The sequence below is a fragment of the Babylonia areolata genome, chromosome 35, assembly GCF_041734735.1.
Source record: "Babylonia areolata isolate BAREFJ2019XMU chromosome 35, ASM4173473v1, whole genome shotgun sequence".
Lineage (NCBI taxonomy): Eukaryota > Metazoa > Mollusca > Gastropoda > Neogastropoda > Buccinidae > Babylonia > Babylonia areolata.
Genome location: NC_134910.1, coordinates 6,912,694 through 6,937,928, shown reverse-complemented (window position 1 = coordinate 6,937,928; position 25,235 = coordinate 6,912,694). Strand labels below are relative to the sequence as shown.

Genomic DNA, 25,235 nt, shown 5'->3' with positions numbered 1-25,235 from the left:
TTGTTGTTTTTAAGCTGCATGCTGCATTTCAATACACAAGTTTTCCTTCCTGGGGGGTGTCTAAAATAATTTTTAAAGCTGAATGCCACATTTCAACACAAGTTATCCACTTTTGGGGGGTATCTTAAATAAATATTTTTCAAAGCTGCATGCTGCAATTCAATATGCAAATTTTCCACTTTGGGGGGGTATCTTAAATAAATAATTTTTCAAAGCTGTATGCCACATTTCAATACGCAAGTTTTTTCCCTTTTTGGGAGGATCTTGAATAAATAATTTTTTAAAGCTGCATGCCGCATTTCAATATGCAAATTTTCCACTTTTGGGGGGTATCTTAAACAAATAATTTTTTCAACTAGTTTAAGCTGCACGCTGCATTTCAATACGCACAGTTGTTGTTTTTTTCCACTTTTTTGGGGGGTTTATCTCTTTATACATTTTTTCCCTCTTCAGGTTTACACGTTACATTTTTATTTGGTTCGTAACTTTTGGGTCACCAGTGTATTTACACACTCACACACAGTATGGCCATTTATGCATGCATACAGACTATCTTTGTTTTCTGTCTCAGAGAGAGAGAGAAAGAGAGTGTGTGCGTGTGTGTCTGGCTGGCTTTGTCTGTCTGTCTGTCTCTCTCTCTCCAGAAAGTTCTAAGAGAGAACACAGAAAGGCTGCATAGTCACAATAGTGCATACCACATTTCTCTTTTCACTATTTCACCCGCACCCCCACACCCCTCACTTTGCACACAACTTTTTTTTTATTTGGTTGTATACACATACAGGTATATTACCTTCACACCTACCTGTCCTGGCTGGCTCACTAGGCCAGCGTCGTAAGTCTACATACAAAGAAATTCCCTTTTTTTCTTTTTTTTTTTTTACTTTTTCAATTATTTTTTAATGAAGGAAAACAATCAAAAGAAATGAAAAGTATGTATTTAACCATACATGTAGGAAAAAGGAAATTTTCTATCTAAAATTACGTTTAAATAACATACTTACCGTGACCCAACTAGTGCAGACTCCGGCAGGGGTCTGACATTCCTGTCCTGTGCAAACTACTATCCGCCTATGCGGAGAAAATGAGAGAACTACGGCCGATAACCTCCCGGAAGTAGGTAACGTCCCCTTTGTCCCCCTGGTTATCGCCCTCTTTTGACGGTAATATGCCATCAGCAGCGCAGCGAGCAGGGAGAACAGGAAGCGGGGAGGCCGGGAGGGTCTTAAATTTGGGTCACGGTAAGTATGTTATTTAAACGTAATTTTAGATAGAAAATTTCCTTTTAATCACACATACTTAACCGTGACCCAACTAGTGCAGAATAGCGCGACAAGGTGGCGGGCTAGCCTGTTCTACTGTCTATGTGCTGCGATAGCCTGCTGTGCAACTACCACAGAAGCGATGCCTCTTGAGCCATCATCCCGCAGGCGTGCGACGTCTCTCAGGTAGAAGTCGATGAAGGTGGCAGGATTTTTCCAGTAGGCGGCATCTAAGATGTCTTGTAGCCGTATTGAGTGCGCCAGGGCAAGAGAGGAGGACCACGCTCTGACTTCATGCGCTCTGGCTGAGGAGGCATCGAGTCTCAAACCTACGTCTGCATATGCACCTTTGATCGCATTGACTATCCATCGAGACAGCGACGTTTTGCTAATGTCACGTGGATGGTCTAGGTTCCAGCTAATGAAGAGGCGTCGCTTGGACGCTCGGAAAGGACGCGACCTTTTGAGGTATATGCGCAGGGCCCTGACCGGGCAGAGGAATCTATCCTCGTCATCATGGGCTAGAATGGAAGAGAGCGGTTTGATGAAAAGAATGGGAGAGGGTGTATCGGGAGTCTGATTTTTGGCAAGAAATTCAGGGAGGAACCTAAGTGAGATAGATCCGTCCGGCTCAAAGGCTATATCCTGTGTGACGCCACTGAGGGCATGGACCTCACTACAACGTCTGCCTGAGGCGAGTGAGACGAGAAAGAGTGTCTTCATTGAGAGTAGCTTGAAGGGAGCTATAGCAAGGGGTTCGAAGGGTGCCTTGCGGAGGTATTGTAGTACCAGAAACAGGTCCCAAGAAGGGGACCGAGGAGATGTACGTGTGTGGCTGAGGGAAGCCCCTCGGACTAATGCCCTAAGCAGGGGGTCATCTGAGAAAGAGGGTCCGCCTAGTTGCCGAAGAGTGGAGCTGATTGCAGCGCGATGGACGCGTACTGCAGAGGCGGAGAGGCCTTTGGAGGAGGAGAGGAAAGCGAGAAAGTTGGCGAGGTCCACGTTGGATGGGTGTGTGGGATTGACTGAGTGGGTAGAGCACCAGGAGAGCCAGCGATTCCAGTGTGCAGAGTAAACGCCTTGAGTGCCTTTGCGATGTGACCTGCATACGAGGTCGGCTGTGTCATCAGAGGCGCCTAGTGCTGACAGAGATTCCCGCACAGTAGCCAGGCGTGTAGGTTGAGAACCTCTGGGTTTCCGTGGGGAATGCCTGAGCGGGGCTGAACTAGGGAGTGTCTGCCGATGTGAAGGCGGAGTGGGGGGACGTGAGTGAGGTGGAGAAGGTCGGGAAACCACGGCTGTGCTGGCCAGTGGGGTGCGATGAGAATCAGGACGGCACTCTCCAGCCTTGCCTTTCTGAGGACTTTTCCCATGATTGGCAGTGGGGGGAAGGCGTACCCCGAAAGGTTGGACCAGCTGATCGACAGGGCGTCCACGGCCCAGGCCTGCGGGTCTGGGACTGGGGAGACGTATGTGGGGATGCGGAAGTTGAACCTTGTGGCGAAGAGATCCACATGTGGTTTGTGCCAATGGTCCCAGATCGGCTGAAGTGTTGAGTGTGACAGGGTCCACTCCGTCTGAAGCACTGTGTGGGATCTGCTGAGGTAATCTGCTAGAATGTTGAGCTTGCCTGGGACATGCCGTGCTGTCAGGTGGATGTTGTGCTCCTGACACCAGAGGAGGACTGTCTCCGCATGCAGGGACAGCTGGTGAGAGTGAGCTCCCCCCTGTTTGTTCAGATAACATGCTACCGTCGTGTTGTCTGTGCATAGCAAGATCGACCTGCGCGAAACGTGGGGGAGGAAGTGCTGGAGGGCAAGGGAGACCGCCTCCAGTTCCAGTTTGTTGATGTGCCATGATTGCTGCTGTGGGGACCAAGTCCCCGACGCTGTGTGGTTCTCCATGTGGGCACCCCAGCCCATGTTGGAGGCATCTGTGTATAGTTCTGCATCTGGAGTTGGGTTCGAGATGGGAACCCCGGCGTTGAGCCATTGCATGTCCATCCAGCGCTGGGTCGACTGTGAGAACCATGTGCCTAGAGGAATCTGGGTGTCCCACGTCTGAGAAGACTGGGACCACCTGTTCTGGAAGTGGCGCTGAAATGGGCGTTTGTGTAGTCTGCCCAAGGGGACCAGTGCAGCAAGAGATTCCATGAAGCCCAGTAGAGAGGCAAGCTCCCTGGCTGACGCCGAGGCTGCCTGTGATAGATGAGAAAGGAGGCTGTGTAGCCTGTGGAGGCGAGGCATGGCCGGACGTATGGTCATTGATACCGAATCGATCGCCATACCCAGGAATTCGAACTGTTGAGAGGGCTCCAGTTCCGATTTGTCTGCGTTCATCAGAAAGCCCAGTGCTTGGCACTGGGTCCTGACGAGGTTGAGGTGATGCTGGCAGAGGGCCTTGCTCTCTGCGAGGATCAACCAGTCGTCTAGGTAGACCCTCAGGCGTATGCCCTTGCTCCTGAGGGCCAAACATAGTTCCCTGACCACTCTGGTGAAGACCCACGGGGCTGGAGCCAGGCCGAATGGAAGGGCTCTGAACTGGAAGGACTTGCCTTCCCATGAGAAGCGGAGCCACTTGCGGTCCCTGGGGTGAACGAGGATATGGAAGTAAGCGTCTGTGAGGTCTATGGAGACTGCCCAGTCGCCTTGTCTGATGGAGTCCCTGATTGACGCAGGTGATTCCATGCGGAATGATTTGTGCTGGAGATATCTGTTTAGGGGCGAAAGGTCTAGGACTGGCCGCCATCCGCCGGATGTTTTGGGAACGACGAAAATGCGGCCGAAGAAGCCCGGGGAGAGAGGAGGAGCTTCTTCTATGGCCTCTTTGTGGAGAAGAGAGAGTATTTCGTCCCGCAGGGCTGAGCAGGCTGTGTCGCCCTGAGGGGGGGGGAAGGGAGGAGGAGAGAGAGTGAGAGGTGCCTTGGAGGAGAGCCAAGGCAGGCGGAACCCCGACCCTATCACCCGGAGGACCCACTCGCATGCTGGGAGAGACAGCCACGCTGGCATGTGCCTGGACAGGCTTCCTGCTGGCTGTTGGTGCGCGAGTGGCGGGTGAAGGGCGGGGGCAAGTCATTGGGGGTGGGCCGGAGTGGAGTTGGTTGCTGGCCTGCGTGGAGGGCGGAGTGAGTGCGGCTGGCGCCTGTACGGTCTGGGCTGACCCCTGGGTTGTGGCCTGGGTTGTGCTCTGGCGTTTGAGGTTGTGGATTGGCGCGGGCGCGGTCCGAAGGAGGTAATGTTGCTACGCCTTAAGGTGTAGGGCTGATGCCGTTGAGCATGCCGCGGGTGTGCCTGAGTGCGGAGAGGGCCTGCGCCGAGGGCAAGGTCCCTACCCAAGTCTGCGCGTCGTTTGATGGCCGCAGTGGGGAAGCCTTGACCAAAAAGGGAACCGTCGGCGGGAGGAAGCGCTCTGAGGGAAGCATGTTCTGGCAGAGAACGCACGTATGGAGAGTGGTCGAGCACAGCGTCCCTCCTGGCCAAAATCACGTTCATGTAGGCCTGCGCTTGTATATTGGCAGAGCGCATAAGGAGCTGGGCGATCTGCTGTACGAAGGGAGAGAAGACCGAGATGTCAAGGCCGGCTGGTGGGTCAGCTGGCGTTTCCATCAGTGCTGTGGCAAGGCCCGCCAGGAAGTTGTCTATGGCTGCAGTTGATTCAAGGGACAACCTTGCAGCTTCTTCCAGGTCCATCAAGAATCTGTCTGTCACTGTGACTGAGCGATTGGCCTGCGAATTGTTTGGGAGTAGTAGTAGGTCCTCCTGAGAAAGAGGCAGGGGCCTTTGCGGGATAGGACCCGGAGCTAACAGTGGGGGTTTTGAAGTGGGTCTGGGTTGGGTTTTTAAGAATTTGCCTCGACCCATTGCTGCAGGGAAATCGGGTACAGAATCAGAGGGGACCTCGCTGATGGGTTGGCCCCTGATGCGTGCCAGCGTACTATGCAGGGCATCAAGTACCATGGGCGACTGTGTGAGGGCATAGTGAGGGCCATTGGAGGATCTGTGGATGCCCATGATTTCCATAGCACCGCAGGATTGAGGCGTGCCCGGTGCATGAATTGTCTCCACCCTGTCTGGAGTGTAGGAAGCTAGGTGTCCTAGTGCTTCCTGCAGGGAAACCAACTGGTTTTCTTCTGAAGGTGGTTCCTCTGAGTCTGTGTCACCATCAGAAAAAGTCTCTTCAGTGGCATAGGGTGATGGATCAGGCTGTGTGCTGGGCACGTGGCCAGTGTGGCTGTCCTGGGTGCTCTGAGTGTGTCCTGCTGAAGTGGAGGGTAGCTGCTGGTGGGTGGCAGGGGGTGGTGGTATTGCATTAGAAGAAGGAGCAGAAGCAGGAGAAGGTGTGGCACCAGGAAGGACAGTGGAGCATAATTGCTGCAGCAAGCTGATAATGAGCTGCTGATTGTTTGTTTGAGCAGCTTGCTGTGAGACCGTTTGTGGCTGGGAAACAGCAGCAGCTGGAGAAATGGCAGATGTGGACATCACTGCATGGCTTGGTGGAACCGTGCACGCGCCTGCACTGGAGGCAAGGGGCAGTGACGGTGCAAGGGAAGTAACTGCGGCGGTCACCGATAAGGGGACCGAAGCAGGAGTTGCCTCCCTTGGATTGGAAAATCGTGACAAGGGGAGGGATGCACGCGTATGGGCAAGCGTGTCCCCTAGTGGTCCACCTTCCTCCCTGCACAATGGGAGGGCATCCCTACACGCCACGGTCGCCAAAGGATCCGAGACGGTCGAGGCATGCCGCGTGGGGGGCTCGTGATCCGATGTCACGGCCGCCACCACGGACGCATCGCACGTAGGGCCCAGACTAGTGTGCGGATCCAGAGCAAGTGACTTGCGTTGTTTCCCCAAAGGGTTTGTGCAAAAATCCCTTGAGACTGAGGGCATGGGGAAAGGGATAGAGGAGGTCGACTCGGGTACTGCCGACTGGCAGAGCCGAGAAATCGCGGATCGCGACGAGTCCGATCGCGAATCGAAAAAAGGATTGTGAATGGCACCACTGACCTGTGTATTGGTAAGCAAACCTGTAGAAGTCGCCGGAGGAGGCGTAGTGGGTAGTGGTGGTCTGGAGTCGACCGGAGGTAGCGGAGGAAGTGGGGGTGGCGTAGGGTTGGCGTTGCTGAGAGCGGCAGAGGTAGAGGGCCCAGACTGATCGCGAATCGATTGCGATCGTGCCTTAATTTTAGCCCGATCTCCCAATCGGGCTACATAATTGTGCGACCTGTTTGAAGACATAATCGGACACAAAACAGAAACGCCAAAGAATCGATAGACAGGTAGAAAATGCGAAAAACTTAGCCGTATGAAGTGCACAGGTACAGGTGTCGAGATGGCTGCCGGAAAAAGAGGGCGATAACCAGGGGGACAAAGGGGACGTTACCTACTTCCGGGAGGTTATCGGCCGTAGTTCTCTCATTTTCTCCGCATAGGCGGATAGTAGTTTGCACAGGACAGGAATGTCAGACCCCTGCCGGAGTCTGCACTAGTTGGGTCACGGTTAAGTATGTGTGATTAAATAAAAACTATAAGATAATCTATTGGAATAAAAAAAAAATTATTTCTGTTTAAGTTTTTAATAAACAACACTCAGTGACCATAAATAACTGCCTAATGAAAACATTAACTTGATACATTAAAAAAAAAAAAAAAAAAAAAAACATTGTATTTTTTTCATATTTTAATATAATCAAAATCCCTGTTGTTGGGGGGGAGGGGGGGAGAACAGCTGAATAATCAAGTACACTTCGAACATATCATTCTCGAAATACATATCACTCAACATATGCTGGAAAAACTGAGCTCTGTTATGGCAAAAGACAGGTTTTCAAGTGCTGGCTTCCTAGCTTGCTGATGATGGTTGCCCCCAGTGAGCAGAAATGTTGTTGTTTTTTTCCAGAGATTCCAAATTTTTACTGGACTGATCTGAAACATTTTGTGACTGACAACTTCTTCTTCTTCTGCGTTCGTGGGCTGCAACTCCCACATTCACTTGTATATACGCGAGTGGGCTTTTACGTGTATGACCGTTTTTATCCCGCCATGTAGGCAGCCATACTCCGTTTTCGGGGATGTGCATGCTGGGTATGTTCTTGTTTCCATAACCCACCGAACGCTGACAAAGATTACAGGATCTTTAACGTGCGTATTTGATCTTCTGCTTGCGTATGCACACGAAGGGGGTTCCGGCACTGGCAGGTCTGCACATATGTTGACCTGGGAGATCGGAAAAATCTCCACCCTTTACCCACCAGGCGCCGTCACCGTGATTCGAACCCAGGACCCTCAGATTGAAAGTCCAACGCTTTAACCATTCGGCTATTGCGCCCGTCAACTGACAACAAAAAGCCTATGACTGGTTATCAACAAGCCGTTCCGCCAACGTAAAACAGAAACTTTGTCCTGTGGGTGAGCTGCTCGTGGGCCATTTTCGAGGATGAAAAATAATCATGTTCTACACTCTCATGCCTGAAATCACCCTCATTAACATTCTCACTCTCAATTAGCATGGTATGTTATTATTATCTGTCTATCCTGATTTCCTACCCAGCTTGGTTTTCTATTTGTCTTACCATTCAGAACACAGAGCACCACTTCTTTATTCCACTACTCAGGAGCTCAAAGTTTAGTTTAAGAAGAGTTTCCACTGCAATGCTATAAGCAGAAGCACACAAACAAAATTAAAAAAAAAAAAAAAAAAAAAAATATTGCTCCACAAATAGAAAACCAACCTTTGATTCAACATACAGTGGTATGTGATCTATTAGATTAATATTTCCTGTTCACATGATGAATGCTTTACAGAATACCCCTTCCCTCTACCCCTCCCCCTGCCTCCCAACAGTCTGTTCATCTAAGATGATGATATTAGACTGAACACCCAAAAAAGCTAAGCCCCAACAAACTGCATTCTCCACACCAAAATAACTACAAGATACAAGAATACTTTATTATCTGTAAAAACAAAATCTGCTGACATGTTTGCTGATAAAGAGGCAACAAAGTGAGAGAAGCCACAAAAAAAACACACACCAACAGACAGAACAAGGGAGAGAAACCACAAAAAAAAAGAACAAAAATAAAAAGACAACGAAAACTCACCATGTGCTCCTCTTCCTCCTCAGGCTCCTCCACAAAGCGCGACCCCCCAAGCGACCTTGACCTGTCAGCCGAAGAGAGGGCGCTGAGGTCGTTGGATAGAGAACTGTTGAGGAAGGACCCCATCATGGTGGCACTGCCGCTCAGGAAGGCACTGTCTTTGGCCGGGGAGTCCACCACATCCGACTTGACCCCTGACGATGACCCCCCAACCCCCACCACCACATCACTGTCCACACCAGCAGGGGTTGGTCCCCGTGACGACGACGATAACGACAATGCTGCCGCTGTGCTCTCCCCTGGCGCCGGACTGGCGTTGGAGGGTGGAGAGTCCAGTGTGTCCTCTGCTGGTTCCATCACCGGGGGGAGGGGGAGGCTGAGGGGGTGAACACGAGTGCTAGCGGCGGCAGCAGTGGTGGTGGTGGTAGTGGAGGGGGGTGGCGCCGTTGTCTCGGGCGTGGTCGTCGTCGGCACATTGGGAGCCCCGTCCCATATGACTGATGGCGGGTGTGGGTGAGGGTGCGGGGACGATGAACTGTTGGGGAACGGCAGGAAGCTGTTGAACGGGGGGGAGGGGGAGCTGGCAGACACAACACCACCACCACCACCACCACCACCACCCCCACTGCCGGACACAGCCGGGGACATGGAGTCGGCCATGACGGAGGTCCAGGTCTCAGCGTCAGGGAAGTTGTCCAGGTTGTCCTCTGACAGGACGCGGCTCAGCCCCCCTGTCCCCGCGTCACCACCCCCCACCACTGCCTCTCCCCTGCCCTCACCATCTGCCACCAGGGGGAGCCGCGTTGTCACCGACACCCCCGTTGCTTCACCCTCGCCTGCTGTCGCCATGGAAACGTCACCCGAACTGTTGCTTGCCACCGTACTGCCGCCGTTGGTGGTGCCTGCTGTGTCTGGCTTCTGCCCCATATCACCATTTTCTACCACCCCCATCCCCGCAGAGTCGGCTGGCATGGGAGTTGTTGCCCCTTCCACCACGGCAGCACCGTCTGTCAGGCTGGCAGCGGGGGTGTTGACGGGAGTGGTGGTGGTAGTGGGGGTGGGGGTGATGTCACTGGCGTCGGTGGCGGGGGTGGGGACGTTGTGTGCGGAGGGTTCAGACATGGGTGCAGACACCCCGTCCGGCTGGTCCTTGGGAGCTGGTCCTGCACAGGGTGTGTGGGTTTGGGGTGTTCAGGTGGTCAACACAACATGGTCACAGTTAACACACACACACATGCACACACACTGCTGCCAGTCTTCAACTACACTGAAGGGTGAAACAACCAAAATATCAAGTGTTACACAGTCATTCAAACCCTTTTGAACAATGAAAAGGGACATCACAAATGAAGTTTAATTAACTCACTCCGGACAAAATTAAACTCACTCCGGACAACGGAACGCTACAGAGGTTTTGACAATTAAAAAATTTTCCACGTTTTCCTCATGAGGTAGCATAACAATCACAGCTACATGGGGAATAGCGAACGTGTCAAGGGTCAAATGGAAAGTTTCAGTGTGAGATTTTGAAACAACACACTCACCAGCGACCGACTGACTTCAGCACCCCACATGATAAACTAATCTGCACATGTATCGAAAATGGTGTCACAGGCTATTAATACAACTGGAAAATATGGGAGCAAAAAGGTCACAACAGTGGCTTTTACGGCTGCTGAAGTTATTGAAATGCTTCAAACTTAAGGTTCTGACATCGATGAGGATGATGAAGACGCTGAATGAAGTATCTGCAGTGGAGAAAGCTACCAGCAAGAAGACGCTGACAGTGACTCAGATTTGGAGGGCAGTGAATAGGGAGGGAGGTGGGCGTACACATGATGAGAGAGGGTCAGTGGGTCAAGTACAGCGAGTTTCATTCAGTTACCTTATGTTGGTTTTTTTTTGTTTGTGTTTGTTTGTTTGGTGGTGTTTTTTTTTTGTTCTTGTTTTGCTGCCCCATCATCTGCACCGTTTCAGTGGCATTACTCCCACGCTTACATTCTCCCATTCACGGCCACACCCAGTTCATCCGTCACAGTCCCAGCATCGGCAGTCCACAGGGAACCATAGATGTTAAGGTCGCCAGGAGGCTACACACCACAGGAGACTCTGCACTGCTGCTGAGTCACTTCGGTGGTGTTCAGTGGTGCCTGTTCTGTTTTGACGTACTTAGGACACCACCTACTAAGCCCCCTACTAAGGACAATAACGGCTTAGTCGCAGAGCCAGACTGAGTGAGCGTCCCTGCCAGAGTGGAGACCACCACCACGCCCCTCAAACAACACTGAACAGCCCCCCATGAATCTGCCGACACTGACGACATTGACAGGACTCACCCCAAGCACGGAAGTGGAGGGGTATCGAAACTGAGGTCACCATGAGAGCAGGGCATGAAAGGCCACAGACTTTGAGACTGTTTTGTTTATATTGATGACGATGAGGGGGAATATTTGTTACTTAACAGTAAAATGAAAAGTGCATGGCAACTGGCTGCCAATAAGGACGTTCTGGCGTTTGAGGTGAGTCGTCTACAGGACTGCTGATCAGCAGCATCTACCCCACAAAGACAGGAGACCAGATCTATCAACTGCAACTGCCTGCCTACAGAGCATCTACCCCACAAAGACAGGAGACGAGATCTATCAACTGCAACTGCCTGCCTACAGAGCATCTACCCCACAAAGACAGGAGACCAGACCTATCAACTGCAACTGCCTACAGAGCATCTACCCCACAAAGACAGGAGACCAGACCTATCAACTGCCTGCCTACAGAGCATCTACCCCACAAAGACAGGAGACCAGACCTATCAACTGCCTGCCTACAGAGCATCTACCCCACAAAGACAGGAGACCAGACCTATCAACTGCCTGCCTACAGAGCATCTACCCCACAAAGACAGGAGACCAGATCTATCAACTGCAACTGCCTGCCTACAGAGCATCTACCCCACAAAGACAGGAGACGAGATCTATCAACTGCAACTGCCTGCCTACACAGCATCTACCCCACAAAGACAGGAGACCAGACCTATCAACTGCAACTGCCTACAGAGCATCTACCCCACAAAGACAGGAGACCAGACCTATCAACTGCCTGCCTACAGAGCATCTACCCCACAAAGACAGGAGACCAGACCTATCAACTGCCTGCCTACAGAGCATCTACCCCACAAAGACAGGAGACCAGACCTATCAACTGCCTGCCTACAGAGCATCTACCCCACAAAGACAGGAGACCAGATCTATCAACTGCCTGCCTACAGATCATCTACCCCACAAAGACAGGAGACCAGACCTATCAACTGCCTGCCTACAGAGCAGCTTCATTAGTGTACCTGCATTTAAGCCAATTTCCTATCTCCACAGTCACTGACATCTTTATCTTTCCTGTAAATTTCCAAGACAACAAAACAAAACAAAACAAAAAAAACAACCAACAAAGAAAAAAAAAAGAACAAACCCTTTTTTTTTTCTCCCTTCACAAGGCAAAGCCACCAACCTGAGGGCGGGGCGTCGCCATGGTGACTGATGCTGTTTTCCTTGTTGGGATCAGACTTGGTCCGCACACGCTCTTTCTTCTTCTGCTCCAGTTTCTAATGGCAGAAGCAAGCACATCATGATGTTAGCACATGGCAGAAATAGGCACATCATGATGTTAGCACATGGCAGAAATAGGCACATCATGATGTTAGCACATGGGTCTTACTGCACTCACACTGGCGCTTCCACCTGTCTCAAAAACAGGAAAGAAAAAAAACACAGGGGGATATATTGTCAGGAATGAAATCATTCATGTTTTGCTGGAGGATTTACTCAGCATTCACTGCCTCCCCACTGATATCTGATCATCTTGATATTTCACACCACTACTTGCGCTAGTGGGTGTGGGTGGGGGTGCATGCCTGCCTATGCAAATATACATGCAAATGCGAATGCGAGTGTGCATGTGTGCACAGATGTTGTTGTGACGTTTATGGAAAAACAAACCTTGAGGATAAGCAAACAATAAGATTAAGAAGAAACAAACAACAAAAAAATCACATGTCAATAAACAAAAAAATTCACTTCAATTTGAGATCCCTGTGGATATAAAAAAAAAAAAAAAAAAAAAAAAAAAGAGAAAGAAATCAAGGAAGCAAACAAATACTAAGAAAGCAAGTAAATGTATCTCTGCTGTGTCTGTCCACTTAACTGAAACTATATGATATAACCTGAAAAGAAATATGAGGTATTTCCTGTTTGTTGTGGCTGTCCACACTACCATTCTTCTGCTGTGACTCCCTGATTTAATGTTTGTTGTGGCTGTCCACACTACCATTCTGCTGTGACTCCCTGATTTAATGTTTGTTGTGGCTGTCCACACTACCATTCTTCTGCTGTGACTCCCTGATTTAATGTTTGTTGTGGCTGTCCACACTACCATTCTGCTGTGACTCCCTGATTTAATGTTTGTTGTGGCTGTCCACACTACCATTCTGCTGTGACTCCCTGATTTAATGTTTGTTGTGGCTGTCCACACTACCATTCTCTGCTGTGACTCCCTGATTTAATGTTTGTTGTGGCTGTCCACACTACCATTCTCTGCTGTGACTCCCTGATTTAATGTTTGTTGTGGCTGTCCACACTACCATTCTGCTGTGACTCCCTGATTTAATGTTTGTTGTGGCTGTCCACACTACCATTCTGCTGTGACTCCCTGATTTAATGTTTGTTGTGGCTGTCCACACTACCATTCTTCTGCTGTGACTCCCTGATTTAATGTTTGTTGTGGCTGTCCACACTACCATTCTGCTGTGACTCCCTGATTTAATGTTTGTTGTGGCTGTCCACACTACCATTCTCTGCTGTGACTCCCTGATTTAATGTTTGTTGTGGCTGTCCACACTACCATTCTCTGCTGTGACTCCCTGATTTAATGTTTGTTGTGGCTGTCCACACTACCATTCTGCTGTGACTCCCTGATTTAATGTTTGTTGTGGCTGTCCACACTACCATTCTGCTGTGACTCCCTGATTTAATGTTTGTTGTGGCTGTCCACACTACCATTCTTCTGCTGTGACTCCCTGATTTAATGTTTGTTGTGGCTGTCCACACTACCATTCTTCTGCTGTGACTCCCTGATTTAATGTTTGTTGTGGCTGTCCACACTACCATTCTTCTGCTGTGACTCCCTGATTTAATGTTTGTTGTGGCTGTCCACACTACCATTCTGCTGTGACTCCCTGATTTAATGTTTGTTGTGGCTGTCCACACTACCATTCTCCTGTGACTCCCTGATTTAATGTTTGTTGTGGCTGTCCACACTACCATTCTTCTGCTGTGACTCCCTGATTTAATGTTTGTTGTGGCTGTCCACACTACCATTCTGCTGTGACTCCCTGATTTAATGTTTGTTGTGGCTGTCCACACTACCATTCTTCTGCTGTGACTCCCTGATTTAATCAAGCACACTGTCTGCCACAGCTGACAGCAGGTGTAAATGACTTGAATGGACACTGCAGGTGTCCATCTTTAGTTTGTTTTGTTTTGTTTTGTTATCAGAGAAAAATCAATTTCTTTCATCCAACATTCAGTCTTTGATGCCACAGGCAACTCTTGTCCATTAGACAGTTCACCATCACAATCAACTTTGGTCAACATCGAGGGGGCATGTTAGACAAACGTTTTTTTTTCACATTGTAACAAAGTTTGACAGCTGCAGCCAACTTCCCTGCACAATAGGAAATTCACTAACTTTCCCCCCTTGACTGAGTTGGAAGTGAACAAATCGGCTGTGTTGTTTTGTCACTAACAGAATCCTGTGACTAAGAGCTTGGAGTCTGAAATACTTGATGCTGGGGAGTGTTTTTTTTTTTTTTTTTGCTGCCCCATCAACTGCACCGTTTCAGTGGCATTACTCCCACGCCGCTCATTTAGATTCCCCCATACATGGCCACACCCGGGTTCATCTGTCGCAGTTCCAGCGTCGGCAGTCCACAGGGAGCCATCGATTTTAGGTCGCCAGGAGGCCACACACCAGAGGAGACCCTGCACTGCTGCTGAGTCACTTCGGTGGTGTTCAGTGGTGCCTGTTCTGTTTTAACGTACTTAGGACACCACCTACTAAGCCCCCTACTAACGACAATAATGGTCTAGTCGCGGAGCCAGACTGAGTGAGCGTCCCTCCCAGAGTGGAGACCGCCACCACGCCCCTCAAACAACAGCCCCCCATGAATCTGCCGATACTGACGACATTGACAGGACTCACCCCAAGCACGGAAGTGGAGGGGTATCGAAACTGAGGTCACCACGAGAGCAGGGCATGAAAGGCCACAGACTTTGAGACTATTCTATTTATATTGATGACGATGAAGGGATGCTGGGGAGTGTTGTTCACACACAATCCTGGTGGCAACCGAGTTGAAACGAAAGAGTGGTAATGCTCAACAGCCTCACTGCTCTGAATACTTACATAAACTGGCACTGAGCTACGACAGCTGCGAGCGAAATGACCTTTTTTTTTGGACTGTGCACACTGAAGGGCTGACTCACCTCCAACACTCTGGCCGTCTGCCTGTCTTCCGTGAAGTAATCCTTCCACCGGTTCAGGATGAGCTCCGCTTTGTTCTTGATGCGGTCACTGTCCTTGAATTTGCGACACTGACAACCAAGAACAGAAGCATGGAGGTCAACAACACAAAATAATGAATAAACAATGGAACACCCCGCCCTTCCCTCCTCCCTGTGAACCCGTCTTCAGAATCTGTATGGTTGGTGTCAGGATGATCAGATCTGGGCATAAAAGGAAATTTTCTTCCGGCAGGAATCAGAGCCCTGCTGGAGTCTGCACTAGTGGGTCACGGTTAAGTATGTGTAATTAAAATCAGATCTGGACATAAAATCAGATCTGGGCATAAAATCAGATCTGGAGAAAATATAAAATCAGATCTAGACATACATAAAAATCATATCTGTACATAAAACCAGATCTGGAAATAAAATCAGAAAATCAAATCTGGGCATAAAATCAAGAGCCGGAGATAAAAAACCAGATCTGGGCATAAAATCAAGAGCTGGAGATAAAAAACCAGATCTGGGCATAAAATCAGAAACAGTTTTATCTTGACATAAATCATCAACAGTTCTGTGAATAAAAACAAATGTGTGTGTGTGTGTGTGTGTGTGTGTGTGCATGTGTGTGTTTGTGTTTGTGTGTGTGTGTGTGTGTGTGGTGTGTTTGTGTGTGTTGTGTGTTTGTGTTTGTGTGTGTGTGTGTGTGTGTGTGTGTGCGTGTTCTGTGTGTGTGTGTGTGTTGTGTGTTTGTGTGTGTGTGTGTGTGTGTGTGTGTGTGTGTGTGTGTGTGTGTGTGTGTGTGTGTCAACTCATTCCGCTCCAGAGCTACATGCCTGCTACATCTCCCCTGGACCAGCACTACACAGGACCACTGCAGTGAAAAGTAAGAGTTGTTGAATGTTCACAAAAACGCCGTATGGAGAACTCTTGATTTAATCAGTCAAACAAAGCTTTGTTTGCATACTCCCAGAGTCTGTCAGGGGCTCAGTTTAGAACACCCAAGTGTACCAAGCGAGAATAAACAGTATCAGAATGGTGTATTGGTACGAGAATATCCGGTATACCAGGTCCACAGGGGAAGTAATCATGGTATGCATTAACTCGTACCTGCAGTAGAATGACTTGGAACCAAAGAAGCTACAAATGGAAAAATCAAATCATGTGGCTTATAGCCCAGCCAAGCACAACGGGGCCATTCGAGGGCTGAATTAAAAATGATGGTGTGTGACACTGAGGATGAGGATGAGGAGGAAAATGAGGATGAGGAGGAAGATGAGGGTTGTCACCTGTTTGATCGTCTTCATGATGGTGGGGTTCTTCTTCAGCATCACCACGTTGACTGGCAGCTTGTCCAGGTCCTCCAGTACTGCCACACACTTGTCAACGTCCTGTCCACAGTCACCACAGTTACTTTATTGCCCTGTCCACAGTCACCACAGTTACTTTATTGTCCTGTCCAGTCACCACAGTTACTTTATTGTCCTGTCCACAGTCACCAGTCACTTTATTGTCCTGTCCACAGCCACTTTATTGTCCTGTCCAGTCACCACACTGTCCCATCCAGTCACAACAGTCACTTTATTGTCCTGTCCAGTCACCACAGTCACTGTCCTGTCCATAGTCACCACAGTCACTTTATTGTCCTGTCCATAGTCACCACAGTCACTTTATTGTCCTGTCCACAGTCACCACACTGTCCTGTCCAGTCACAACAGTCACTTTATTGTCCTGTCCACAGTCACAACAGTCACTTTATTGTCCTGTCCAGTCACCACAGTTACTTTATTGTCCAGTCCACAGTCACCCTGTTCACAGTCACCACAGTCACTGTCGTCCAGTCCAGTCACCACAGTTACTTTATTGTCCAGTCCACAGTCACCCTGTTCACAGTCACCACAGTCACTGTGTCGTCCAGTCCAGTCACCACAGTTACTTTATTGTCCTGTTTACAGTCACCACAGTCATTTTATTGTCCTGTCCACAGTCACCACAGTTATTTTATTGTCCTGTCCACAGTCACCACAGTTAGTTTATTGTCCTGTCCACAGTCACCACAGTTACTTTATTGTCCTGTTTACAGTCACCACAGTCATTTTATTGTCCTGTCCACAGTCACCACAGTTACTTTATTGTCCTGTTCAGTCACCACAGTTACTTTATTGTCCTGTCCACAGTCACCACAGTTACTTTATTGTCCTGTCCACAGTCACCACAGTTACTTTATTGTCCTGTCCACAGTCACCACAGTTACTTTATTGTCCTGTCCACAGTCACCACAGTTACTTTATTGTCCTGCTCAGTCACCACAGTTACTATATTGTCCAGTCCACAGTCACCCTGTTCACAGTCACCACAGTCACTGTGTTGTCCAGTCCAGTCACCACAGTTACTTTATTGTCCTGTTCACAGTCACCAGTCATTTTATTGTCCTGTTCACAGTCACCACAGTTACTTTATTGTCCTGTTCAGTCACCACAATTACTTTATTGTCCTGTCCAGTCACCACAGTCATTTTATTGTCCAGTCCAGTCACCACAGTTACTTTATTGTCCTGTTCACAGTCACCAGTCATTTTATTGTCCTGTTCACAGTCACCACAGTTACTTTATTGTCCTGTCCACAGTCACCACAATTACTTTATTGTCCTGTCCACAGTCACCAGTCATTTTATTGTCCTGTCCACAGTCACCACAATTACTTTATTGTCCTGTCCAGTCACCACAGTCATTTTATTGTCCTGTCCAGTCACCACAGTTACTTTATTGTCCTGTCCACAGTCACCACAGTTACTTTATTGTCCTGTTCACAGTCACCAGTCATTTTATTGTCCTGTTCACAGTCACCACAGTTACTTTATTGTCCTGTCCACAGTCACCAGTCATTTTATTGTCCTGTCCACAGTCACCACAGTTACTTTATTGTCCTGTCCACAGTCACCACAATTACTTTATTGTCCTGTTCAGTCACCACAGTCATTTTATTGTCCTGTCCACAGTCACTTTATTGTCCTGTCCAGTCACCACAGTTACTTTAAGGGAGAGAGACAGTGAGAGAGAGGGTGAGACAGAGACAGAGACAGAGAGAAGGACAGATGTGTGAGCCATGTCCAAGAGCAAAGACGTACCAGGTTATCCTTGACAAGAGAGTTCTTGATCTCGTCATCCATCTGAATCAGCTTTTCCTCCGTCTGCTCAACTGTTGTCATCATCACAACATCATTATCGTCATCATAACAACGATATCATCATCATCACAATATCATCATCATCATCATCACATTGACATCATTATCATCATCACAACATCATTATCACCATCTTGCAAGCATCACAATGATATTGTTATTGTTATGTTGCCATCATCACCATCACAATATCAGTCTTCATGTTGCCATCATCATCATCACTGTCATCATCATCACCACAAATATATCATTATTGACTCACTTGTGTAAACAAAGTGAGTCTATGTTTTAACCCGGTGTTCGGTTGTGTGTGTGTGTGTGTGTGTGTGTCCATGGTAAACTTTAACATTGACATTTTCTCTGCAAATACTTTGTCAGTTGACACCAAATTAGGAATAAAAATAGCAAAAATTCAGTTCTTTCCAGTCATCTTGTTTAAAACAATAATGCACCTCTGGGATGGGCTCAAAAAAATAAACAAGAGAGGCAAGGCCTTCAAGACTCACTTGTGATACACTTTTAAAAAAATCCAAGCTTTTTATGTACTGAGTATAATTTCAAAATGTAATGTTTAAGATGAGAAAGATCAGTTTAAAGCAAGTTAAGTCCCCTAGCGTTAATTACAGAGTAATTTCCCTTTTTTACAATCTGCACCAACACGTTTGCAAAATAAATAAAACTTCCATGCTTAGCAAAAGAAGTTCCTGTTTGAACAAAAAAATGATAAAAATGACTGCTCTTGTTGTTGGGTCAGAATATCAGATCAAAGTGCCAAGTTTAGAGAATACGAAAAATATAAATGTAACAGTAAATGCAGTTTGCACATTATTTGGCTTCATTTTTTTAATTTTTTTGTGCCCATCCCAGAGGTGCAATGTTGTTTTAACCAAGATGGCTTTACCCCCCCCCCCCCACTCCCCACAAGTGAAACAACAACCCCCGCCCCCTCTCCCCACAACAAGTCAACCCCCCACCCCACCGCCCCACCTCTCCCCACACACACATACTGCTTACAATGTATCTTCTGGATTTTCTCTCGTTTCTTCTGCTCATATTTTTCCTTCTTCTTTCTCTCTTTTTCTGCTTCTCTCTCCTTCCTGAAAATCAAAGAAATCATGACAATAACATTCGGTGCAAAGACAGCAGTACAACATTTTTCACAATCACAGCAGTAACATTCTGTACAAATACATGGTAGTACAACATTGTTCACAATCACGACAGTAACATTCTGTACAAATACATGGTAGTACAACATTTTTCACAATCACAGCAGTAACATTCTGTACAAATACATGGTAGTACAACATTTTTCACAATCACGACAGTAACATTCTGTACAAATACATGGTAGTACAACATTTTTCACAATCACAATAGTAACATTCTGTACAAATACATGGTAGTACAACATTTTTCACAATCACGACAGTAACATTCTGTACAAATACATGGTAGTACAACATTTTTCACAATCACGACAGTAACATTCTGTACAAATACATGGTAGTACAACATTTTTCACGATCACGACAGTAACATTCTGTACAAATACATGGTAGTACAACATTTTTCACAATCACAGCAGTAACATTCTGTACAAATACATGGTAGTACAACATTGTTCACAATCACAGCAGTAACATTCTGTACAAATACATGGTAGTACAACATTTTTCACAATCACAGCAGTAACATTCTGTACAAATACATGGTAGTACAACATTTTTCACGATCACGACAGTAACATTCTGTACAAATACATGGTAGTACAACATTGTTCACAATCACGACAGTAACATTCTGTACAAATACATGGTAGTACAACATTGTTCACAATCACGACAGTAACATTCTGTACAAATACATGGTAGTACAACATTGTTCACAATCACGACAGTAACATTCTGTACAAATACATGGTAGTACAACATTTTTCACAATCACAGCAGTAACATTCTGTACAAATACATGGTAGTACAACATTGTTCACAATCACGACAGTAACATTCTGTACAAATACATGGTAGAATGACATCTGTCCAATCTGCACTCACACGAAAACAACATATCAAAGGGAAGTCTACCTGAATCACTGAAAATTCTCAACATATCCCAGTCACACAATCGTAAGAAGGCACAAGGTCAGATACTGAATACCTATTTTACAGACACATGTACAATACACCCACACACAACAATCTGTGTATGGACAAATCACTTTAACTATTCTCAGATAAAAAAACATTTTTGTTTAAAAAAAAAAAATACACACACACACACACACATACATACAAACGTATGTATGTATAAAGGAAAATTTTAGAACACACATTAGATATGAAAGTACTAGCACACACAGAAGAAAGTCTGGAACACACACACACACACAGAGCTTAGTCTAGAACACACGCATGCACTCACCCACACACCCACAGAGAGTAGTTTAGAACACAGACGCACAGAGGAAAGTTGACACAGGACACAGACAGCAGCAAGACAACGCCAACACCGTGCTGTCATGTCAACTCACAGCTTGCGTTCCTTCTCCTCCCTTCTCTTTCTCTCCTCGTCCTTGTCGCGTCTCCTCTCCCCATCTTTGGCGCCCTGGGACGGAGTGCTGCCCCCTTCCTCCAACTTCGATGCGCCGTCCCCAGGTATGGCTCCATCCCCCTCCACCTTCACCTCTCTGGGGGTCCCCCCTCCGTCAGCCTTGTCCTGCGCCTTCCATGACAGCCAGTGTCAACAATCAGTTTTAGCCTAACTGCATTCAGACAAATCCACATACAGTGATACACACTAACCCCACATCTGCTGGGCAGATTCTTGACCGGCAGCATGAAGCAATGCTGTTGGTCAGGCCTTAACTCACTCAGTACGGCCAGTCCTCTCTTCTCCTCTACACAGACACCTCGGATGTCCAGTGGGTGTCTGAACGACCCAACCTTTAGCTTCCGTCGTCAGAACTGTGGTATTCTTTGTCAACATTCGCCTCTTCAGTATAAGAGGATCCGCCTGCAATATTTTGATGATGGTAATTGGGGAAAAACGCTGTTAATGTCGTCTCTTTCGCCGTTCGTATGGAGAGAGTTAAATGCATGCCCATATAAAGATACAGTTGTGTGTGGATTTCTTCTGAAGATTTTCTGCCAGAGGATGACATGGGGTCTTTTCTGTGCGCCAAATACATGCTGCACCTGGGACTTTGGTTTATTATTTCATCCCAATGACCAGACGCTCAGTTTGATTTTCCAGTCAAACTTGGGACAAAAGGTGAGGCTGGGAATCGAAGCCAGACACGGACACTGTATTACTAGGTATGTGTCTTAACTGACTCGAAACGGCCAGTTTTCATTTCTTTTCCCCATACAGACCCCATCTGATGTCCAGTGGGTGTTTGAATGGCCCAGCTTTTAGCTTTCGTCGTTAGAAATGTGATATTTTTTGTATCCATCCACCTGTTCAATGTGAGAGCCTTTTGCTTGTATCATTAAAACCCATAGCCTTCGAAAGAATTCATGTCAGCTTCATCGTCGCCTATTTTGTCGTTTGTACGGAGAGAGTTAACCCTTCTGCCACCTTCCTCGCCACAACTCTCGCCCACCCAGGCTGCCACACTGCTGGTGAACATCCAGCCCCTATCCGGCTTTGTTTTCTCAAGAAACACTATCATTTTACTGCAAGGGACATTATATCATCCAACAGTTTATCCAAAGATGCATTACAAATTCAATATAATTCTACTGTAGATTGAAAAATCATTGACTCAAATGACACAGGAGACAAATGATGAGCACCCAAAGGCAACTCTCAGTTATCTCTAGCCAGGTATGCGCCAGGTAGCCTGTTGTGCAAATGACTGTATTTGTAAAGCGCCTAGACGGGCGCAATAGCCGAGTGGTTAAAGCACTGGACTTAAAATCTGAGGGTCCCGGATTCGAATCACGGTGACGGCGCCTGGTGGGTAAAGGGTGGTGATTTTTACGATCTCCCAGGTCAACATATGTACAGACCTGCTAGTGCCTGAACCCCCTTCGTGTGTAAACGCAGGCAGAAGATCAAATACGCATGTTAAAGATCCTGTAATCCATGTCAGCGTTCGGTGGGTTATGGAAACAAGAAGATACCCAGCATGCACACCCCTGAAGGCGGAGTATGGCTGCCTACATGGCGGGGTAAAAACGGTCACGCACTCGTGTACATGTGAGTCAATGTGGGAGATGCAGCCCACGAACGCAGAAGAAGTAAAGCGCCTAGAGCCTGGTTTCTGACCAACAACAGGCGCCATATAAGTATCCACATCATCTATCAATCAATATGGCCATATCTGACTCAGCTTAACACCGTATCATAATGTATGGACAAACAACGACAAAGAAGCAAAACAAAAATAAAACTGCCTTAAGTGCAGTGGTACTGTCCTGAAAGGCCTGACACACTACACATGACGTAAGTAAATACCATCTTGCAATTAAAAACAGTAAGAATAAAACCTTATTTTTTCTTCTCTTCACTTATTGCAACCATCATCTGTCAGAGCTAAACACCATTCAATAATGTACAAAAAGAAAAGAAAAGAAAGTAAAAATTATTTAAAAAAAAAACAACCCAAAAAACAAAGCAAAGCAAAAATTCACCTCATTAAGTGCAATGACACTGTCATGAAAGTCATAACACAAACTCATTTGACGTTAGTAAATACAGTAAGAAAAAAAAAAATCTTGTTTTTCTTCTCTCCACCTATTGCAACTGTCATCATTTTTTGAGACTGCAGCAAATGCTCAAAGCCTGTGCAGAGTGACGTCGCTTACCTGGCTGTCGCCCACTTCCATCTTCACTTCGGAGTTCAGCGTTTCTTTCGCCTCCTCTTCCATCTTGACGCCTTTGGCAGTGTCCGGGGTTCTCTTTTCCTCGGGGTCTTCCTCCTCCTCCTTCTTCACTTTCTTCACGTCGCTTTTCCTCTTGTCCTCCTCGTTTTTCTTGGCGTCTTTCTTGTCCGTTTTCGGGCGATCATCTTCTGATTCGTCGTCGCTGGATAAGATTTTTCGCTTCTTCTTCTCCGGTTTTGTTGGCTCCGAGGGTCTGGATTTTTTCTCCTTCACCTTTTCTTTGTGTTTTTCTTTGTCTTTTGTCTTTTCTTTTTCTTTAGCTTTCTCTTTTTCCTCTTTGGTCTTGTCTTTCGATTTCTCTTTGTCCTCCCTCTCTTTTGCTTTGTCTTTGATCTTATCTTTTTCCTCTTTCGTCTTGTCTTTCGCTTTCTCATCCTTTAGTTTTTCTCTCTCTTTCTCCTCTTTTGCTATGTCTTTCTCTTTTTTGGGTTTGTCTTGCTTTGATTCAGCATCTTTCTTTGTGTCTTTGGATTTCTTGACTTTGCTGGTGTCGTCGACTTCCTCCTCATCCTTTTTCTTGTCCTCATTGCTCTTCTTCTTCTTACTGCTGTCTCCCTCCTGCAACACACCACCACACTTCATCAGCGACGGGCTCAGTTGATAGTAATTTCTTTTACATATAAACCAGGAATACCTTGCTAACTTTAGAGAGACAGAGAGAGAGAGAGAGAGAGAGAGAGAGAGAGAGAGAATGTACATTCCAAAATCTTACATAAGTAATTTGAAAGAGTGAGTCAGGCAGGTCCCTGTCACTCTCAATCTCTCTGCCATAATGACTAATTCTGTATGGAATGCTGACGAAAACAACAAAAAAACACACACACACACACATACACACACACACACACATACTCAACACTCTGACCATCTCCCCACCTGACCACTAACTGATCTGTTTTTCCCTGTCAGATGTTTATTGTCAATTCTTGCCAATATAACCATCCCACTTTTTTTTCTTTTTTTTTTCTCTAGCAACTATGCATGCCGTAACTAAGAAATTCTCACCCATAACCAGAAAACTACACAAAAAATGGGAAATTTCATTATAGCCTTTCCTTACTGAAAATTAATGGTTCGAGAAACAACATATCAACCATCCATTTCTCTTTTTTTGTTTTTCTCCTTCAGCGGGAGCAATGTAACACTTCAGTACACAAACAAAAGCAACAGTCTTGGTATCAGGACATATTCACACATACAAGGTACAAACAAGTATAACATTTCCTCTTGAAAACTTAGCAGAAGGGGGGAAAAAATCACAAATCATCTTTGACAAGCTTTTGGTATGTGTAGCCAAGTGCTCAGCTGGCTGCAATGTCTACTTCACGCACAAACTGTATAGCAGACGCGTTTTTCGCAGCTAACCCGCAGGTCTTCAATGACTCACTCATAATGTGTGACACCATTCTAAATTTGAATGCAAAGCCCATTTTAAACAAATGCTCCAAACATTTATTGAGTCAAGTCTGAATCATTCACTACCAGATTATGTCTGTTGTGCTTACACATACACCTTAATCAGCTGGAAGCATAGTTTAGTTTAACCGTTCATCAGTGTAGGGATTTCAACCGACACAAAGTATACGTCATTTCGTCTTTTCGTCACATATAATGCTACAGTTTACAATTCTATATGTGACTGCTGTTGGAAACTAAAACAACACTATCATTGTGTTTTGATGAGAATAGATCAGGCATTTAGAAGATACAAAGCCCATTTTCACTGTCGACACTTAATGACAATCACCCCACAAGTTGCGTTGTTTTGTGTGTGTGTGTGTGTGTGTGTGAGCGAGAGGGAGTGGGCGAAGGGGGGGGGGGGGGGAGGAGATGTTTATGAAACTGAAATCAGAGAATGATATACAGAATTGTATGCCTAAATTACTTTGTAAATGCAACACTTGTAGAAGTGTGTGTGTGTGTGTGTGTGTGTGTGTGTGTGTGTGTGTGTGTGTGTTGTCATTTTGTTTTGTATGAGAAAGAGAGAATGAAGGGGGTGTGGCATACCATGAACCAGTTTCAGTGTGTGTGTGTGTGTTTTGGGGGTTTGGGCCGGGTGGGGGGTTGGGGTAGGTGTGTGTGTTTGTATTTCAGCTTCTGAAAACAATCAGAAATAAAATGGTACCATTTCATGATCTTTTTATATGTAAAAAAAAAGAGAAAAAAAAAGAAAAAGAAAAAAACACCTCCAAAAAACCCATCAAACTTAGTCTTTTATGCAATGTGTTTCAGGTATACCATGGTGATGATCA

General features: G+C 46.6%; 1 protein-coding gene across 1 annotated transcript in view; it reads right to left on the bottom strand.

Annotated features, from left to right (window-relative positions):
- The window catches only part of LOC143277930 (uncharacterized), a 47,411-nt gene that overhangs the window by 1,832 nt on the left and 20,344 nt on the right, over positions 1-25,235 (bottom strand). The window contains exons 11-18 of the mRNA XM_076582907.1: positions 22,906-23,541; positions 20,628-20,818; positions 19,109-19,191; positions 18,035-18,105; positions 16,197-16,298; positions 14,890-14,997; positions 11,858-11,951; positions 8,360-9,519 (exon numbers count right to left, since the gene is read on the bottom strand). Coding sequence (XP_076439022.1) covers positions 8,360-9,519; positions 11,858-11,951; positions 14,890-14,997; positions 16,197-16,298; positions 18,035-18,105; positions 19,109-19,191; positions 20,628-20,818; positions 22,906-23,541 — 2,445 coding nt within the window. The remainder of the gene's footprint in view (positions 1-8,359; positions 9,520-11,857; positions 11,952-14,889; positions 14,998-16,196; positions 16,299-18,034; positions 18,106-19,108; positions 19,192-20,627; positions 20,819-22,905; positions 23,542-25,235) is intronic.